General features: G+C 36.3%; 1 protein-coding gene across 1 annotated transcript; it reads left to right on the forward strand.

The window, feature by feature from the left end:
* Positions 1 to 1,294: 1,294 nt before the first annotated feature.
* LOC129265832 (poly [ADP-ribose] polymerase 1-like) lies at positions 1,295 to 17,245 on the forward strand. The gene is made up of 12 exons (XM_064102441.1): positions 1,295 to 1,716; positions 7,338 to 7,425; positions 8,997 to 9,193; positions 10,458 to 10,657; positions 11,203 to 11,311; positions 11,666 to 11,782; positions 12,460 to 12,674; positions 13,448 to 13,549; positions 14,114 to 14,280; positions 15,001 to 15,146; positions 15,637 to 15,715; positions 16,470 to 17,245. The coding sequence occupies exons 1-12, from the start codon at positions 1,591 to 1,593 to the stop codon at positions 16,592 to 16,594; spliced, it is 1,671 nt and encodes a 556-aa protein (XP_063958511.1). The 5' UTR covers positions 1,295 to 1,590; the 3' UTR covers positions 16,595 to 17,245.
* The last annotated feature ends 235 nt before the right edge of the window (positions 17,246 to 17,480 follow it).

The following is a 17,480-nucleotide window of genomic DNA, read 5'->3' on the forward strand; positions in this document are numbered from 1 at the left end:
ATTTTAGTGTTATGCTTGTTGGATTTTTCTCTTTTTATTCAAATCAATTTTTGTTGGGGTGGACTTGTCCTTTAAGGGTTAATGTGCAGCCTATACTGAAGGCCCAAGTTTTTTATGTGCTAGTCTTTGCGTGGAGACACACTTGTTGAGCAAAGTTTCAATCAGGGTCTGTGCCTGCAGAATATAGTGTACTCCCTACGTAGTGGTATAGTGCAGTGGAGTGAACCATGATCTATTGATCTGAATATATAAGTGCCAGTGGTGCACCTATAATATCAAATGGTGTGAGCTCGAAATTTTCAGCAATTTTTTTGTCAAACAGGGTGCTACTATATTATATTTCTCGCTAAAACAGGAAAACTCGAATCGCGAGCAGAATAATTTTGTGCAGATCACCCCGAGCGGATTGTTATCTCAGTCAACAGGGAATGTGAGCGTGAAACGCACAAGCGAAACTTATTCCGACAGTAATTTCTAGAGGGTTTATCTACCATTATAACACCTATATACCAGATTCCAGGGAGTATTTACTGCCTATGGTGAATATATAAAATACACGTAGCACCCCCAAGGAAAATCCAATGCCAGTGGGGCGGCACCTCCAGGCACACACTGAGCTATAGAGTGAACCACTGATCTATTGATCTGGATAGATCAGTGGTGTGAGTTAAGCATATATATAGGCCCCTTAGGCCCCTTTTTGACTTTCTAATTTACTCCATTGGCTCTCTTTTATTAGATAAGCAGTTTTCAGCAGCTTATTTTTGCCATTCATATATATAATCAAAAGGTACAAGCTAAAAATTTCAGCACTTTTTTTGTCAAAAAGGGTGTACGGTATTTCTCGCTAAAACAAAATACATGCAGGCAGGAAACTCGATATACCCTCGAATATAGCGAGCAGATCGATGTGCAGATCAAGTCCGCCGAGCTGATTATCTTAGTCAACAGGGAAGTGAGCGCGAAAAGCAAGCAAAATTTTTATTCTGATAATTATTACCAGAGAGTTTATCTATTTTGCATGGCATTTATATTAGAATTTAGGTCTAGATCGATCTATTCCCCCCCCCCCCATCACCTTTCTTCCTCCTCTTTTTATCATTCTCCCCTCCCAATTCCCTTTTTCTTACTTTTTTCTCTTCCCCTCTTTTATCGCCGCCAATAGGGGGTGAGCCGCTTCGTCCCCCCCCCCCCCCCCCCGATCCGCCTATACCCCTATATACACTGTCGGTGCCAGCTTGTTTGGTAGGTGTCTGCGTCTGTAGACTAGGTAATGTACATCAGGGTCTGGGACAAAACAGACTAATTTAGTCAACATGCGCTGACAAGCCCATGCTTGTGGCGAGGCGCCGAGGCTAGCGGAGCGAACCGTGTACTTTGGCCAGAAGTTTAGGGTGTGATTGCGACGCGACGCCGATGTGCGCCATCAGCATCCCTGCTCCTTCGCCCGCTCTCTCAGTCTCAGATCGCGACTGATCTGACTGAATCACAATTATAATTCGCAAAGGTACTACTAGACGTCTACTAGTACTACTAAACTAGCTACTGGAAATCCTGTGAATCTTTGTAATTTGTTGCAAAAGCAAGACGATGGCCGACACAAGTTCGAAAGATTTGCCTTTCAGGGTGGAGTATGCGAAAAGTAACCGTGCTTCGTGCAAGTCATGTCGCAACAAAATCGACAAAGAGTCATTGAGATTAGCTAAAATGGTTCAGGTAAGTTATACTGATAGACTAAGTTACACTTACACTCAGTTAGCATGGTTAGGCGGCTACTGGAAATGCAATTGGGAAGACTAGAGGAAATAGTATCAAGCTCCAGCGTAGTCAAAAGGGATGCTCATACTACTAGATACAGCTTCTTCCCTCGAACTACCAAAGATTGGAACGAGTTAAACATGGACACAACATTGATAAACTCATTAGACTCTTTCAAATCCAAACTCAATCAAAAACCTAGCAAGTGACCTGGGGAGATACGAAGAATGGTCCTTGGAAAGACACCTCCAGACATGTCCTACGTAGGCATGATCTTCTTTGCACACCGCCCGCCACCGTCGGCATTGAGAGAAAATGCGTTTACGGCAAGCCACACTGACATATCACCTTTAAACATTTTTTGGTGTTGCACACTGATGCATTTTATCTGTGGCGCCAAGTAATTTTTTTATATGGGGGCTAGTTGTCATCAATTTCAGGTCGTCTTTTTGCACGGCAAAAACGGATGTCATTTTAACTTCTCCGGGGGTAATGTAGGCCCAAATATTTTTTTAATATGTTTTCTTTTATTCTCCCTCCGTCCTATCCCCACACCATTTCCATTAATTCTTTTTAAATATCGAAATGGGCGGCACTATCTCTCTGACCCCTCATGCTTTCTCATAATTAAACAACATGAAAACATTTTCTTTAAAAGAAATTATGTAAGGTGAAGGTAAAACTGCTTATTTATAACGTTCAGCAAAAAAAAACGTGATACAAAACTTAAATGTTAAACATGGTAAATCAATTATTTATTTTTATTTCATTTTCATTATAATTATTATTTTTTTGTTGAGATTAATTTCAATCAATGAAAATTAATTGTCGGATTTGGGCTAACTAATTGAGATGTGAAAAAGTGAAACAAAACAAAAAATCTGCAGTAACAAAATAGCTAATTGAATTTAAGATACAGATTAGGCCTATATCTTACGAATCCATTACAAGTGAAGATAAGTTCATTAAAGAAAAGATTATTGAAAGTCCATACGAAGAGGCGCATTTTAAATCGTAGGGTATGCCCCTTTCGGCCCCTATGTAATGTTTAAGCAGTAATGTAGTCTCTACTCCTCAACTTTGAAATGTTGAACATATATATTTTTTATATTCTTACACCATATATTCTTATATTAGCTTCCAGTGATCAAATTTAAAGATGACCTTTATGAACATTGTAATTTTTAGCATTATTTCTGTAATTAGTATTTTTCCATTCGGATTGCACACCTTTTTCTATGTTTTAATTATTATTGGAAAGCACTACTTTATCCACTTGGACATGTTTGCAGCAATTTTCATATTTTACTTGTCTTCGGTTATTCATCATGCAACTGAGGTATGTTTATACTCTAAACACTCACACTTGTATTTCTTGCGTTATATCTGACAAATAAAATAAATAAATTAGATTTTTCACAGGCAGCCTCTCATATTTTCCTTTTTAGTCTCATTCAATCAGACACTGTTGATTTTTTTTACTCCATTCAAACCCTATTTTTACCTCAACAGATAACATATTAATGCATAATTTGCAAAATCATCATTATATATATGTATTCTGTAAAAATACAGAATATTGAACTAATCAAATGTCGAAATTACTTAGTTAAATCAATTTTATGTCGGACAAGGGTCTCTTTCGTTGAAATATCAATGAAAGGTGTCTCTAAGAGGACACCGTGTTCTAAATAAGGGAAATACTGAAAATTTCGATTTTATCCAGTTATGTTTGTGAATCTTGATTTTTTTTCTCTTTTTACCTCATAAAGTAAGCTCCATACATCAATTCTACAATCAGTAATAAATAAAACATTATTTGATCCCCTTTTATTGAAATATATGATTTTATGAAAAGTCGTCATTCCGAAATAAAAGGTTCAGGTGACGATGAAGACTAAATATTTTTCCGATACTATCGATATCAAACAATGTCGCGGACTTGAAAGACAAAATTGCCTTCGTGAAACGGAAAGCGCTGATTTGTCGCCAATCTTCCTATCTCGGAAGAATGGTCCTAGGACGTTCTTACGTATCGCTCATCTCGTCATGCAACAGGCCCCTGCTTACTTGGTGATTTCACACACATCAATAAAGTTGGCGGAGTACAGCAAGTCTGCATATGCCGACTTAACCCAAGACAAGACAAGTCTAGATCTATTTCATGATTAATCCCTTTGGCAGCTCATACTTCATAGAGAAAGTTATGCTGGGATGATGAATAAAGTGAGCCAGTGGCAGTGCTTGGATTGAAGTTAGAATTGCAATTGGAGTTGTTCCATAAAATCATATAAAAAGAGTAGGATTCTCACGGACACAATGTTTACATTTTGAATTTGAAACTGAAAGTGTCATGAATAGCCAGGAGGCTCCTGGAGATTATATCGGGGGCTCCATTTTAAATTTTGTCAAATTTCGGGGGCTCCATTTCTACCTTTCGGGGGCTACTTTTTGCATTTCGGGGGCTCTTTTTGAATGCTACTTTTTTGTATTTTGAGGATTACCTGTTCACTTATAAATGAATTATTACTTTTTGTTTGATATTTGGGTGTGTGTGTGTGGGTGGGTGTGTGTGTGTGTGGGTGTGACTGTGAGTTGGACTTGGATATAAATGAATTCAATATGTAATTTCTACTCAGTCTATTCCAGTACAATACCCTGTACTCGGCCATGTACATGTAATAAAGGCCCACATTATTTATCAAATAGAAATACCCTAACTTTTTGTGAAGTTCTTTGAAAACGCAGATCTCCATGAAAATTGCATTTCTCTATGGGGAGTCTAAATTTGGTGAGAATGTATTCATTAAGAACTTAAATATACATGACAATGAAGAAATCATCAAACTTTATTGGCAGTTTTGAATAATATACCCGAAATGTAAACTCTGTCTGAAACAGAAAATCACCATCATTGAGGCCTTTACTGAGCGAATTGTCCCCCAGAGCTCTGGCAGAGAGACAGAGCTCAGACTGGCTAGCTAATACAAGCGCCAATGCGTGCGCCTGCCGCCTGCCTTGTAAAATAGATGGAGCTTTGTTTGATGATTTATTGTCTGATATTTACCACATCCCCGAGAAAAATAAAACAAATGATTTTTAAGTTATAATTAATAAATAAGGTAAGTTATTTTGGATGTTAATACAGTAGGCCATTTTGAAAAGCAAAGCCGAATGACAACTCACCAATGTCAATGATAGGTTACTAGACTCAAATTATTTTATCACAGAATTGTGATAACTGTAGGGGAAACATGTGCATTAGAAATTGCACATAGTGGTAGTCATAATTGACCCCTATACATGCAACTGTTTCCCGACCGTCGCGTTCATTTTTTTTCCATACCTGGTACGGTACCATGTGTGTGGAAATACGTGGTACAGGAAAAAAGACGCAACTTCGGAATTTGAAACTGCGCTCCTCGCTATTTTCAAGGCTTATTCATGATTTTGAGTGTGGATTTTGGATGATTTTTAAATGGTAAGGCAAGGCTCCACATTAACTTTTTTGGTGGTGGCCCGTTCGGGCCATCAAAACCTTCAAATAATTTTTTTTGGCGGAGCTCGAGCATATGGCGCTAGTGGTTGGTTGAGTTGTTATCACTCGGCAATAATTTCGGGGGCGACATTCAGATTTTATGTCGCCCCCGAAAGCATGATTTTGGGTGATTTCGAGGGCGACTTTAGGCATTTCCGGGGCGAATTCGCCCGCCGCCCCCGTGTATTTTTTTCACTGTTTCATATCACTGACCTGCTTAAGGATAAGGCAAGGGTAATCTCCACGGAGCCACGGGCAGGATGCCATTGCTAATTGCTCTATGCGCACCAAGTATTTTGGAGACAACAATGTTGCTCAAAAATACTTTTCTTTAAGGTTTTGAGCCCAAACTTATGTAAATGGGCTAAAAGTATATTTACCCCCTGCACGTACTAATGTATTTATTCAAATAAATCGAGAAAAATGAGAAAAATAATTGAGAGCAGGAGCGTTTACTTACAGTCTGTTATTGTCACCATCTTGCCGTCTTTGTTATCGTAGCCTAGCTATAAGACGCGTATAGAGGGTGACAATATCATGACATGATTCATGAGCAGTGCCAACTTAGATAATAAGAATACTTGCATCGGCCGATAAATATGATGAATCGTAAAAAACTTTAAATGCTGAAAATTTCATCAAAATCGGATAACAAATATTGAAATAACGAAGTTATTGAATTTTAAAGTTTATCAATATTCTGTGAAAACAGTTATATGCACATGGTCATGAATATTCATTAGAACTGTTTCACCGGAAAATTCAAATCTGAACATTCAACAACTTCATTATTTGTTACCTGATTTTGATCAAATTTTCAGCATATTGCTCTGAATTTTACACTATTGAGACATAAATATCTCCAGCCTGGACCATCCCTTTTAGAGCCAAGTTATATGATGGTTATAGCTGTAATGGAATCTGACAGTGTCAAACAATCAAGCATTTGTTCCGAAGAAAAAGAGAAAATAAGCCAAACATTGCCAATCTTATTTTTCCACACATGGAGTACTAACAGAGAACAAGGTTATGCCGTAACCTTGTTCATTGAATAAGTGCGTTTGATCTTGAACTTCAGATTTTCCAACAGGAGACTGTAATGATCATGCTTCATATTATTAGGCTAACATTAAACATGAACATTTTTTCTTTAATTTCACCAAAAAAAATGTTTCAATTGTCATTGTTGCTTGTATTTTAAACAAAATTAGAGAAAATTAGGGAACTTTTGCCATATTTATAAATTTCTGAAACAATCTGACTTGATGCCGATTTCGGGGACGGGGGGGGGGGGGGACTACACCATCTTTGAAGCTGATTAACTCTTAACATGCCATACACACTACTAACCCAACGCCACAGTGCTAATCCGATGCTAATCCCCTGTGCCAGCCACAAAACCCCCCTGTGCCACATTGATTTTAGGATCGCGAGCCGTATTCACTCCTTTCAATAGTCATGATTACAATTGCTTGTAACTCTCTAACGATTAGTTTATCCACAAAATATTGTGTAGTAAAGTTGTAGGAAATTTCATACCACTTATAATGGTGTCCTCATTATATGGATTGGTTATTATCTTTACCGCTAAAATATGAGTTGTATCAAGTAGTTCCATTTTGTGGAGTGTTTTGTATGGATCAAAAAACCTAGGTCTCTTCCCTCTCGGAGGCGGAGCCATATTTTGTAAAAAATGTAGAAATACTCGAAAAAGTCGAATGTAAACCGCGTGAGTAAGTTGATCTGTCAGAAAGCAGAGTTCGCACTGCACACAATAGTGCTAATTACGGCGTGCATGCGATGCGCAATACAATGCAAAACGGCGTAACAATGATTGTAATTCCGAATGTGCGCAGTCATGCACGAAGCAGGCGAGGGTAGGAAACAATGCAAGCACAAAGCAATCAATAGTAGGCGTGCGAGCACGAGTGTGGCATGTAATAGTAGGATACGTAGCGTGCACAAAGCACTCAATGAGTTAAGGTGCATGGATGCTTAACAATCTTCATGATCTTATTTTTTTAATTTTCTTTAATTTCAGTCTCCAGTTTTTGATGGGAAGATACCAAATTGGTTCCACTTCCATTGCTTCTTCAAGAGGAACAAACCAGAATCCCAAGCAGACATTGGTACAATATATCATTTATTTTATTATGTTTCTTATAAAGATCTTCATTACCCTAAATACCATGGCCCGTATTCTGAAGTCAGGTTTAACTGTACATGTATGTTGTGCTTTCATTTGTTGTAATTGTTATCTTTGAAATTGTATTTTGCTTTATTATCCCTTGCCTAGTATTTTTAGATATTGTTTTATCATGTTAAATGTATGATTTTATTTTGGATGCAAATAAAAGGCCATATCAGCCAATCAATCAACAAAAAAACTTAGACCACGCTCTAACTCCGTACTAAAATTTTGGGAAGCCAAGAAATAAAAAATCAAGTTTATATTTTATATTTCTTATGTTTAATATTTTGTTTCCTTTTGCTGTCATAATGAAGAAAATACTTCAGTTATCATTCCCAGACAATTATGAACAATTTGGGTGTCATATGAGTTAATAAATTGAATGTTTACTGTTAGGGATTCATGCCCCAATTGGCTCTCCATACTTAAACCACAACTTTCAACCCGACTTCAGAATACTGGCCCATGAGTTTAATTTTCATACTTTCATTCTTATAATGAAATCATTCAGAGTTTAAAGAAAAGAATTTACTTTTCAAGGTCAAAGTGCAATTTACAGATTAATTTTATATTTTGAAACTGGATTTTCTTATCCGTGCTATCACATTGTAAAAGCTGATGTACATATTGTTCAGCTCACTTTCATAAGAAAATGTAATAAGGTGACATCATTGTTTTACCCAATCAACAGTTGTTCTAAGGAGATTGTTTCCTTGTGCATTACAATTTACAAGTAATCAGCCCACCTCAACAAAAAAGTTGGTTTGAATAAAAAGAGAAAAATTAAACAAGCATGACGCTGAAAATTTCATTAGAATCAGTTGGAAAATAGAAAAATACAACATTTTAAAGTTTTGCTTAGTTTCACAAAAACAGTTATATTCACATCCTGTTTGGTATGCAAATGGGGAGACGGATGACATCATCCACTCGCTATTTATTTTCTTTTGTATTTCATAACATGAAATATTGTCATTTTCTCATTGTCAAGTGAAAAATGTTCCTTCCTGAACTTCTTGAATTACCAATGTTTTAACATGTGGTTCAAACAAGAGGGCCCTCATTTTTAAACCGTTGAAAATAGAAATATTGTGTAAGTTAAACAATAAAAGACAAAAGAATTAGTGAGAGAGGGACATCATCGACTCTATTTCCATATCACTGAGTTGTGCATATAATTGTTTTGTGAAAAATAAGCAAAACTTTAAAAATGTCCCAAGTTTCCTGATTTACATTTGATTTTGATTCAAATCAACTTCTTTCTGGGATGGAACTGACCTTTAATTCTTCTTAAAGAGATCATCTATTTTTTACATGTACAGGTGTTTTTCCATGCTCGCGATACATCAAACACTGCATTTGCTAATTCAGTATATCAGCACATCTTTGAAAGTACCCATATGTAGATAATTTTTTTTACCATACCTCACATCTCAGTTGAACACTTCATCATAAATTGCAGATATACTAATATACATAAAGTACTCTTTCCTGTTTCCCAACTTACAGGGGGCTTCCCAAGTTTGAGATGGGATGATCAACAAAGGATCAAGGAGACATTGTCTGGAAAGAAGCCTGGAGGATCGCTCAAAAGTGCAGATCCCGATGAAGGAGGAGAAAGTAACACAACACTGACTCAGTTTACTGTGGGTTATGCTAGTTCTGGACGAGCAAAATGTCTTCGTTGTGGAGAAAAGATTCCAGAGGTAAGCTTCCTAGACAGAGTTTGAAATCAGTGAAGACATCATGCACGTACATGTATTTTCTTCTAGATAACACAATGTATTTGTTTTTCTTTATTTTGTTTTTAACATGCAGTGTGTTCATGTCATACTGGTAGTAATGATAGCAGGGTGCTACATAAGCACTTGCCCGATTGCCCGGGGGAAGTAAAAGTTAGAGTTTGGCAAGTGTTTTGAAGTAAAGACCAAAACTACTTGCCCAAATTGGGCAAGCAAAATTCTCATAGTAGAATTACCAAAATAAGGGTCAATATGATATGATATTGACCCTAATTTTGGTCATGGCAGGCAAGATAAAATCACTTTGGAAAAAGAAATGCAATAACAAGGTAGATCAGTTCATGTCAAAAGAGAGAAAAAGTTAAATAGTTTTTAAAACCGCAAAACTTTCTTTTGAAGAGGTAAAACTTTTTTTGAAGGATTTCTTTGGGCAAGTGAAATAGATTTTTGGGCAGGTATATTCCAAATATTTAAAAATTTGCTTGCCCGACCAGGCAAGTGCTTCTAAAAAGTTTTATACAACTCATAAGATTGTTCTGATTGGTCCAAATCGGATCACATGATATTCAGTGAATTGCACTATTGCATCCAAAATGCACTATCCTGCACTCTGACGTCATACCAAAAGTACTATCCTGCACTCTGACGTCAGAGTGCAGGATAGTGCAAGGTCTGGAATTATCTATAATTTAGATCAAATATAGCTATCGGGACAACTAATTAACATGGGGGAGGAGGGGGCTGTATAAAACAAACAATGCACGCATTCTTGTGCATAGAGGACCTAAATAATGAACTCTGTGCTCGACTCGCCAAATGGATATACTGCACTCGGTCCTGCAGACCTCGGTGCGGTATATCCATTGGCTCTTCTCGCACATTGTTCATTATTTGGCCCTGCATGCACGCGCATACGTGCCTTATGTGTATAATGTAGCACCCTGTGATAGTCTTGAATTTTATTATTTTCTTGGAAAACTTTACTGATGAGTATGTCAGTGACAGGTTTTTTTTTTGGTGGAAGTGTTCTTGAAACCATCATTGTACAAAACTTTGAGATCTATTCATCAAAAATTTATCATTTGAATTAGCAACAAGGACTGGCAAGTGTAGGTTTGTTGGACTAAAAAATGTTGTTTAGCACTTTTCTTTTAATTATTCTTGATTATGATTGTCTACTTTGTGATCCAATGCTGTTATTATCCGTCTTGTACCCATTCAATATAAGACGACAGTTCGAATCGCCTTCATGGAACCGGTAGAAGAGTATCAGCCAGTACCCCGCTGGCATCATGTGGATTGCTTTGTTGATGCGAAGTATATGGAGAATGATCTTAGTGAATGGCCTCCTAACGGTACAGCCAGTATGCTCACAAGCTTCGATCGTCTGAAGGCTAAAGACCAGAAGATGCTAGAAGAGAAATTCAAGTATGTATCCCATGATGTTGCCCTCAAAGTTCATTGAAAAACACACTGTTTTATAAAAGGAATGTATCAAATCAGATGTAGAATATTAAACTTTTGGCAGTGAGTTATTGAATTTTTCTCTTATTTTCTCTGAGGAACTGGTATACAAAACACAAATATTTATAGAAACAAGGAAGCGGTTCATCCAAACCTCAATGTTATATTGAACGCGATATGAAAAAAAAAAAAAGTAATGATAGTGAGTCATGGATTTCAATTTTTCTGTGAGTGTCGCTAAAGTGCTTAATTGAGGGAGTCTATGATGCCACTACTCAATATATCTTTTCTATTTGATTATATGAAATTTAAGATTAAACACTTTTCCTCCAATTTGTTTGACCCCTCCTGGAACATCGATAAGGATGAGATCCTTATTGTAACTAATTGTAGATGTAGTCACTAGCGATTAAATATTGACTAACACTGTTTTTGCAACAAGCAATGAAAGAAGTCTTTTTTTCTTATACATTGAATTTTAATCAATATTATCCCGTTTTGTTTTACAGGAAGGCATTGCCAAAGACTAAAGGCAAAGGAAAAAAGAAAGGAAAGACAGGTCCTCCTCCAGAGAAGAAAGCTGCTCCAAAGCTCAGTAAACTAGATCAAGATCTCAAGGTGAAAATTTTTTTCCCTGTAAAGTTGTTAGTTGAGAGATCATCAGTTTTAAATGTTTATTTTCATTTAGAATAAATAATACAGACTTCATATACTAATATGATATGAAAATGAATCATAAAGAATTTAAGTATCTTAAAAATTGAAAGTACATTAATTGCATTATAACACAAGACAAGCTTTAAGGCCATGTGATTTTCATTCTTTACAATGCCCAACTTGTCTCCAGAATGTTTAATAAATATTTTCATCTTAAAGTTAATATCTACAATTAAAGATAATATATCATTAAAGTTATAGTACTATACATCATACTTTTTGATCTGTATTTTTTATGAAATTTTGGCACCTCAGACCCAGAACGACCATCTTTGGGCAATCCGTGACCAGCTTTACCGATGGGTTAAGAATAATGGACTGAAAGATATACTTGAAGCTAATGATCAGGAAGTCCCTCCAGGAGAAAGTAAGGTAAGAAAAGAGTCCTACTTCATCAAGAGTTGTGGTAAAAGAAATGCAAGTTTACTATCGGCTAATAAAATTGATACTGTTGCTGCAAATGTGTTACTATAACAACTTTTATGAAACAAGACTGTGTGCTCATTTATACCTCATTCTCACTGCCATGTGATCCGTTATGAATGCCACAATTGACTTTTCGTAGCTGATAACAAAAAATATTGAACCTTTCTAAAACAAAATCTACGATCAATACTGTTGCCACGGTTGATCTGTTATGATCAATTCAATTAAGACCACAGTTTCCATTGTGGCATGAATCGATACAGTGTGAACAAGGTATTAGGATTTATTAAAAATAATACAGAATAGATAAGAGTCAAGTAAATGAAAGTTTTAATTGTTGTTAACATGATATTGTTCTGAAAAGAAGAGAGAGTAATTTCTATATCAATGGAATATATCATACCTACTACCACTACTTGGGAGGGGGGGTATGCCATCATAATGTATTAATGTTTTAAGAGGTTCTTATACCATTTACTGAATTTTACAAAGTGGAGGGCGGGGGTAAGGGTGATTTCTGCGAGTGTCAGGTGAATTTGTGCACCTCCATTTCATTGGAGCAGGACCATATTTACAAAACTTTTCAACTTCTACTTGAGCTTAATAATTCTGTCATCCTTCAGCTTCTGGACAGTGTGGCCGATGGCATGATGTTTGGTGCCCTTGAGAGTTGTCCCGAATGCAAGAATGGCCAGCTGGTTGTGAGTTCCTCCGGTCTGACCTTCAAGTGTACCGGTAACCTGACATCTTGGACCAAGTGTCAATACAGGAGCAAGGATGTCCAAAGGAGCAAGACGTGGCACATTCCGGAATATCTCAAGGAAGATATTGATTATTTGTAAGTCAGTAAACTGTTCAACCCTCTAGCATCAGATTGTGCAGCTGATTAATGACTTGTGGCAAATCAGGAACTCAGCAGGTAGCTGTGCTATATGTATCTTAATTAGAATTTCCAGTAACTTAAAAATCAGACGACTGTATTTAATTTATAGGGAATGAAATCTGCACTAAAACAATCAAAATCTGACAGCCAGCTTTGACGAATTTTCCCTATTTCTTGAATACAGTACACATTAGCCCATATTCTGAAATCGGGATTTACATTCAACTCTGGTCTATCTATCGATAGCCAATTATAACAAAAATCCATAACAGTACTGGTGGGTGTTTCATAAAGCTGTTCATAAGTTAAGAGCAACTTAAAGAACGACTGGTGATCCTTTCTTGTGGAAAATGCGGGGGGAAATGGTATATTCATTGACAATGGTTACGCGTGTAAGAAAGGTTCACCAGTTGTTCTTAAAGTCGCTCTTAAGTTACGAACAGCTTTATGAAACGGCCCCTGGTTTGCTTTAAAAACTTCATGAAGACAACCTAATAGCCAATCACAATCAATTGAGGCCTCAATTCTGTAAGCTGCAATTTATTTTGCATTTAAACATAAAACATAGTATTATCATGTCAACCTTTGTAGTGTATTTACTTCAAACATGCACAAGGTATCTATTATGGATGTGGCCAAGTGTTCTTCATATAGTTCTGAATTTTAATTTGTAGGAAATCCTTGCAGATATTTCTGTAAAGTAATGATCAATTGTTTTTGTTATGCAGGAAAAGCTTCAAATTTGTTGCCTATAACAAGGGTAAGAGATTGTTTCCTGAAGAGGAGGAAGAGGCATCAGGAAGCCAAGAGGGAGCAGGAGACGGAAAAAGGTTTGTTTCCATTTAATTCTCCTTTCGCTATTAAAGCACCCATGGGAAACATTTCATGATATAATAGTGATTTTCACTGAAAACTGTTATAAGCTACTGAAATCCTTGGATTTGATTGGCTCAGAATGAAGTACTCTTTGAAAATCACTGACCTGATGCTCCTGAGACCACCCTCGTAATTAATGGCCATATTGATCTATGTTACATTGGTCCTTTTGCCTCATTTTGTTTTGATAGAGATTTCATATGTCCAGTAGACTGGTTGCTCAGTACTTACCTGTGGTTCTTTCAACCAGTTTCCTCATCCCATTGGGAGCATGAAACAGACTTTTGTTGAAAGCTACTGAAATCCTTGCATCTGATTGGCAAAAATCACTAACTATTTCATGAAACGCTCCCTTGTAGGGCTGTGCATGAGTGATTGTTGGGAGTTTGGTAACATTTCATGATCTTGAATGTTCTACCACTACGCAGACAGAACCCCCCCCCCCCCCCATGTGCAGCAAAACATATTTGGTGTTGGGATGAATAAAAAATTGTGAAACTTATCTTATTCTTGTACAGGAAGTTAGCCAAGAAACCAGAAGAGAAAGCCCTTCACAACTGTACTATCGTACTTCATGGTAAATTATCCAAGAGCAATAAAGAACTGAGGACAGTCATTCAGGGTCTTGGAGGTGATGTCGCTACTAAGATCACACCGGAAACAGCATGTGTTATTAGCACTGAAGGTATGTTTTGTGAAAATTGAGTTTGAATAGAATGGATTCACATTGTGCAGCTAAGTAGCATCACTGCACTGCATATACCATGAGCAGGTATAAAATCAAATAAAATAAAAAGCTAAAGTAAGGCCTGAGCTGATCTATATTTCAAATAGATCTAGTCCTGTTCCTCATTCCTCCATAAGCCTAATGTTCCATCTATTTTGGTTGTTTGGTCTACGTTGGACTATGCATACAAGACAGGTGTTGTAGAAAACAAATATTCAATGTTTTATCATTCATGTGACCATTCAAATATTACATTCGGTGCAGTCTATTCACTCGGTGCAGTCTATTCAACTCTGTTTCGCGTTGTTGAATAGACTTTCAACTTGTACGCTAATGTATTATTTGGTACAATCGCACTCATAAACGTGTGATTATTTGTATACTCTTTGTAGAGACATGTATGAACACCATCCATGAATTCAAAGTCTTTCAAAATTTTATACAGTTCCTGAAATCCATTTATTGAAAAAATTGGATTATGACTGGTAGGACATCATCGGAATCCAGGAAGTCATTTTTTTTTTTTTTTTTTTTAAACTTTACTCAGCGCTACTTTTTTACAGCGGCTTTTATTTCAATTTGTAAAGTTTTATAAGGATGAGGAGATAGGGATCTTGAGGAGAAACAGATTTTCTGACCAAGACTTAACCATTTTTTCTTTGCTTGCTTCAATTTCAGCTGAAGTAAAGAAGATGAACAAGAAGATGAAGGAAGCCAAAAGCAATGATGTCCATGTTGTTTCAGAAGATTTCCTAGATGCTGTTAAGAATGGAGGAGCAGCTCTTATGATCACTCAACACAGTATCTGTAATTGGGGATCAGATGTAAGATAGAGTATTTAAATGTCTTATTTACCTAGGGTAGCCACTTCAGCTATAATGATATGTTTTCCCCAGCAGTTCTTCCTCTCAACATTCCCTTAATTGGTCCTTTGACCCTCATTCTCAAGGGGTTTTATCCTTTTCAGAGTTTGAAGAAGAGTAACTCGTCTCAAACTCAAAAGTGATTTGCTCTAAGAAAAACAGGTTTTAATAACTAGCTTTTAATTGGGCTAATTTAACGTTTTTCGTATAATATAATAGATAGGTGTACAAAATCTTTTGAATCCAATTCAATAAACAATATTTTATATGATAAACAGAATATTTTTATTTTATTAACAGAGCTTTTCAATTCGATTTGTTTTATTTAGAAGTAAAGTGTGCAAGGAATTTCAAATCTGGCAGTATTCGAACCAAGAATCTGTCTAGTTTTGTACACTTTTAATTCTTGGGCATTGATATCTCAATACTCAATCACTTGTTATATTTACAGCCTACTACTAGAATTGCTGATACAGTTGCTAGTCAATTACCAACTAAGAGTATTGGACAACTTCAGAGGGAAAGAGATGGTAAGAATTCTTATCACTGTATAAATGATACGTTTTTCCTTTTGGGCCCTGTTTCTTCTATGTTGTAACTTGATGCTGAAATTCTTGCTCTTTATTTTCCATCTCTTGCAAACATTTTTGTTCATGAAAATGATGAAATAAAGGAACCAAGAATTATTGATGATTTATCACAACTTTATAAAAACTGACATATCATTTGTAAAGCCTAGGGTCTCTTTTTTTTTTCCATCTAAAATCTCTGGGGGCCAATGTCATAACAAGGTGGACACCATGCTTGTCCACAAGAGCATATTAAAAGGATTTTCACAATGATCAAACATCACAATTATCAAAATTGCCAAAATCAGGTAAACTATTCAATAGCCTTGTGCGAATGGTGTGCGGAAAGGATATATAGGGACAAATATGTATCCTTTTTGCACACCATTCACATATATTTTTAAACGATAGTACCGTAAAAATAGAATATCTGATACATTATTTAGGATGGGGAGGACCTTGCTTGACAGTGGCATATATTTAGAACCTAATATCGCAATAAAAATCAAAACTTCGAACTACCTGTACACATAATAAATCAAGAAAAAAAGGTAAGATTTTAATGTAGGCTTAAATAGATAAAGGGAACATAATTTAATATTATTTATAGGAAGTTTGTTCAATAGGCCCATATCATACTGTGCCTTTCCTGATAACTTTCTTATTGAATCATATTTCATATTTAATGATGGTATATTAACCTTTGACCTTACAGAGTCAAAGTTCACTGCTGTTTTGCCGAAGACCTCTAAGATGCAGCTGAAAGGAGGAGCTGTGGTGGAGGATCAAAGTCTAGGTAAGTCTACTTTTCGATTTTCTTTCAAGTGTTCTCAAATATAGGGGGGGGGAACATTCGCAATATTTTTGCAATCCTCAAAGCTTGCAGAAATCCAAGTGTATACTGTAAAGACTAGGGAAGCAGAACATTATAGCCATTTGTTGTGCAACATTTATGGAAAACTGCCCTGAACTGTGAAAATAATTTGAATTCCAGCATCAACAAGATTTGTGCTTGCGGTGTAATGTTAGTCTGAACCAGTGTGTGTATTTGTTAACAGGCACCAATCAAGGAGCTCTACTTTTCACATGACACTGCTTGGCCATTTGCAAATAGACAGACACCTCACTTTTAACCCTAATATGACTGGGAGGGGGGGGGGTGCTGAATCAGCCCCTCAAAATTTTTCGTGATAAGTCCGCTGTGCTATTTTTTTTTTACTGCGTTGCTTACTGACATTTTCTTTTCAAGTCTCGCACAACTTTTGAGACCAACTTTGCGACACCCGGGTTCTTGGTGCCAAAAATACGCAACATTTTATAAGTGCATGCGCACCCAAAATTGCTAAAAAACATGAATTTGCGTACAAATCCAATGCAAATAGTGTTTTTAGCCAAGATTCATAAATGTATCATTATTTTTCCATTTACTGATTAAAATCAATTGATTTCATCTTGTCTGTGGTCAAAATAAAGTCCCAGACAATTTCCATTAAAAAACAATAAAAAACGAAAAGCCGAAAAAACACAGAAAAACATAAGGAACTTAGAAAACAATAATATACATAACAAAATAAGTGTGATGTTGAATTTTTTTCAAATTACATTTAATCAGATTCCTATATAGAGTCTGTGAACCAAAAAATTGCATTTGGGGGGCATTATTTAGTTAATTAGAGCAAATTTGATTTTTACACATAAATTAGCATAATTAGCAATGAGGTTTTTC

This window comes from Lytechinus pictus, chromosome 7 (assembly GCF_037042905.1).
Source record: "Lytechinus pictus isolate F3 Inbred chromosome 7, Lp3.0, whole genome shotgun sequence".
Classification (NCBI taxonomy): domain Eukaryota; kingdom Metazoa; phylum Echinodermata; class Echinoidea; order Temnopleuroida; family Toxopneustidae; genus Lytechinus; species Lytechinus pictus.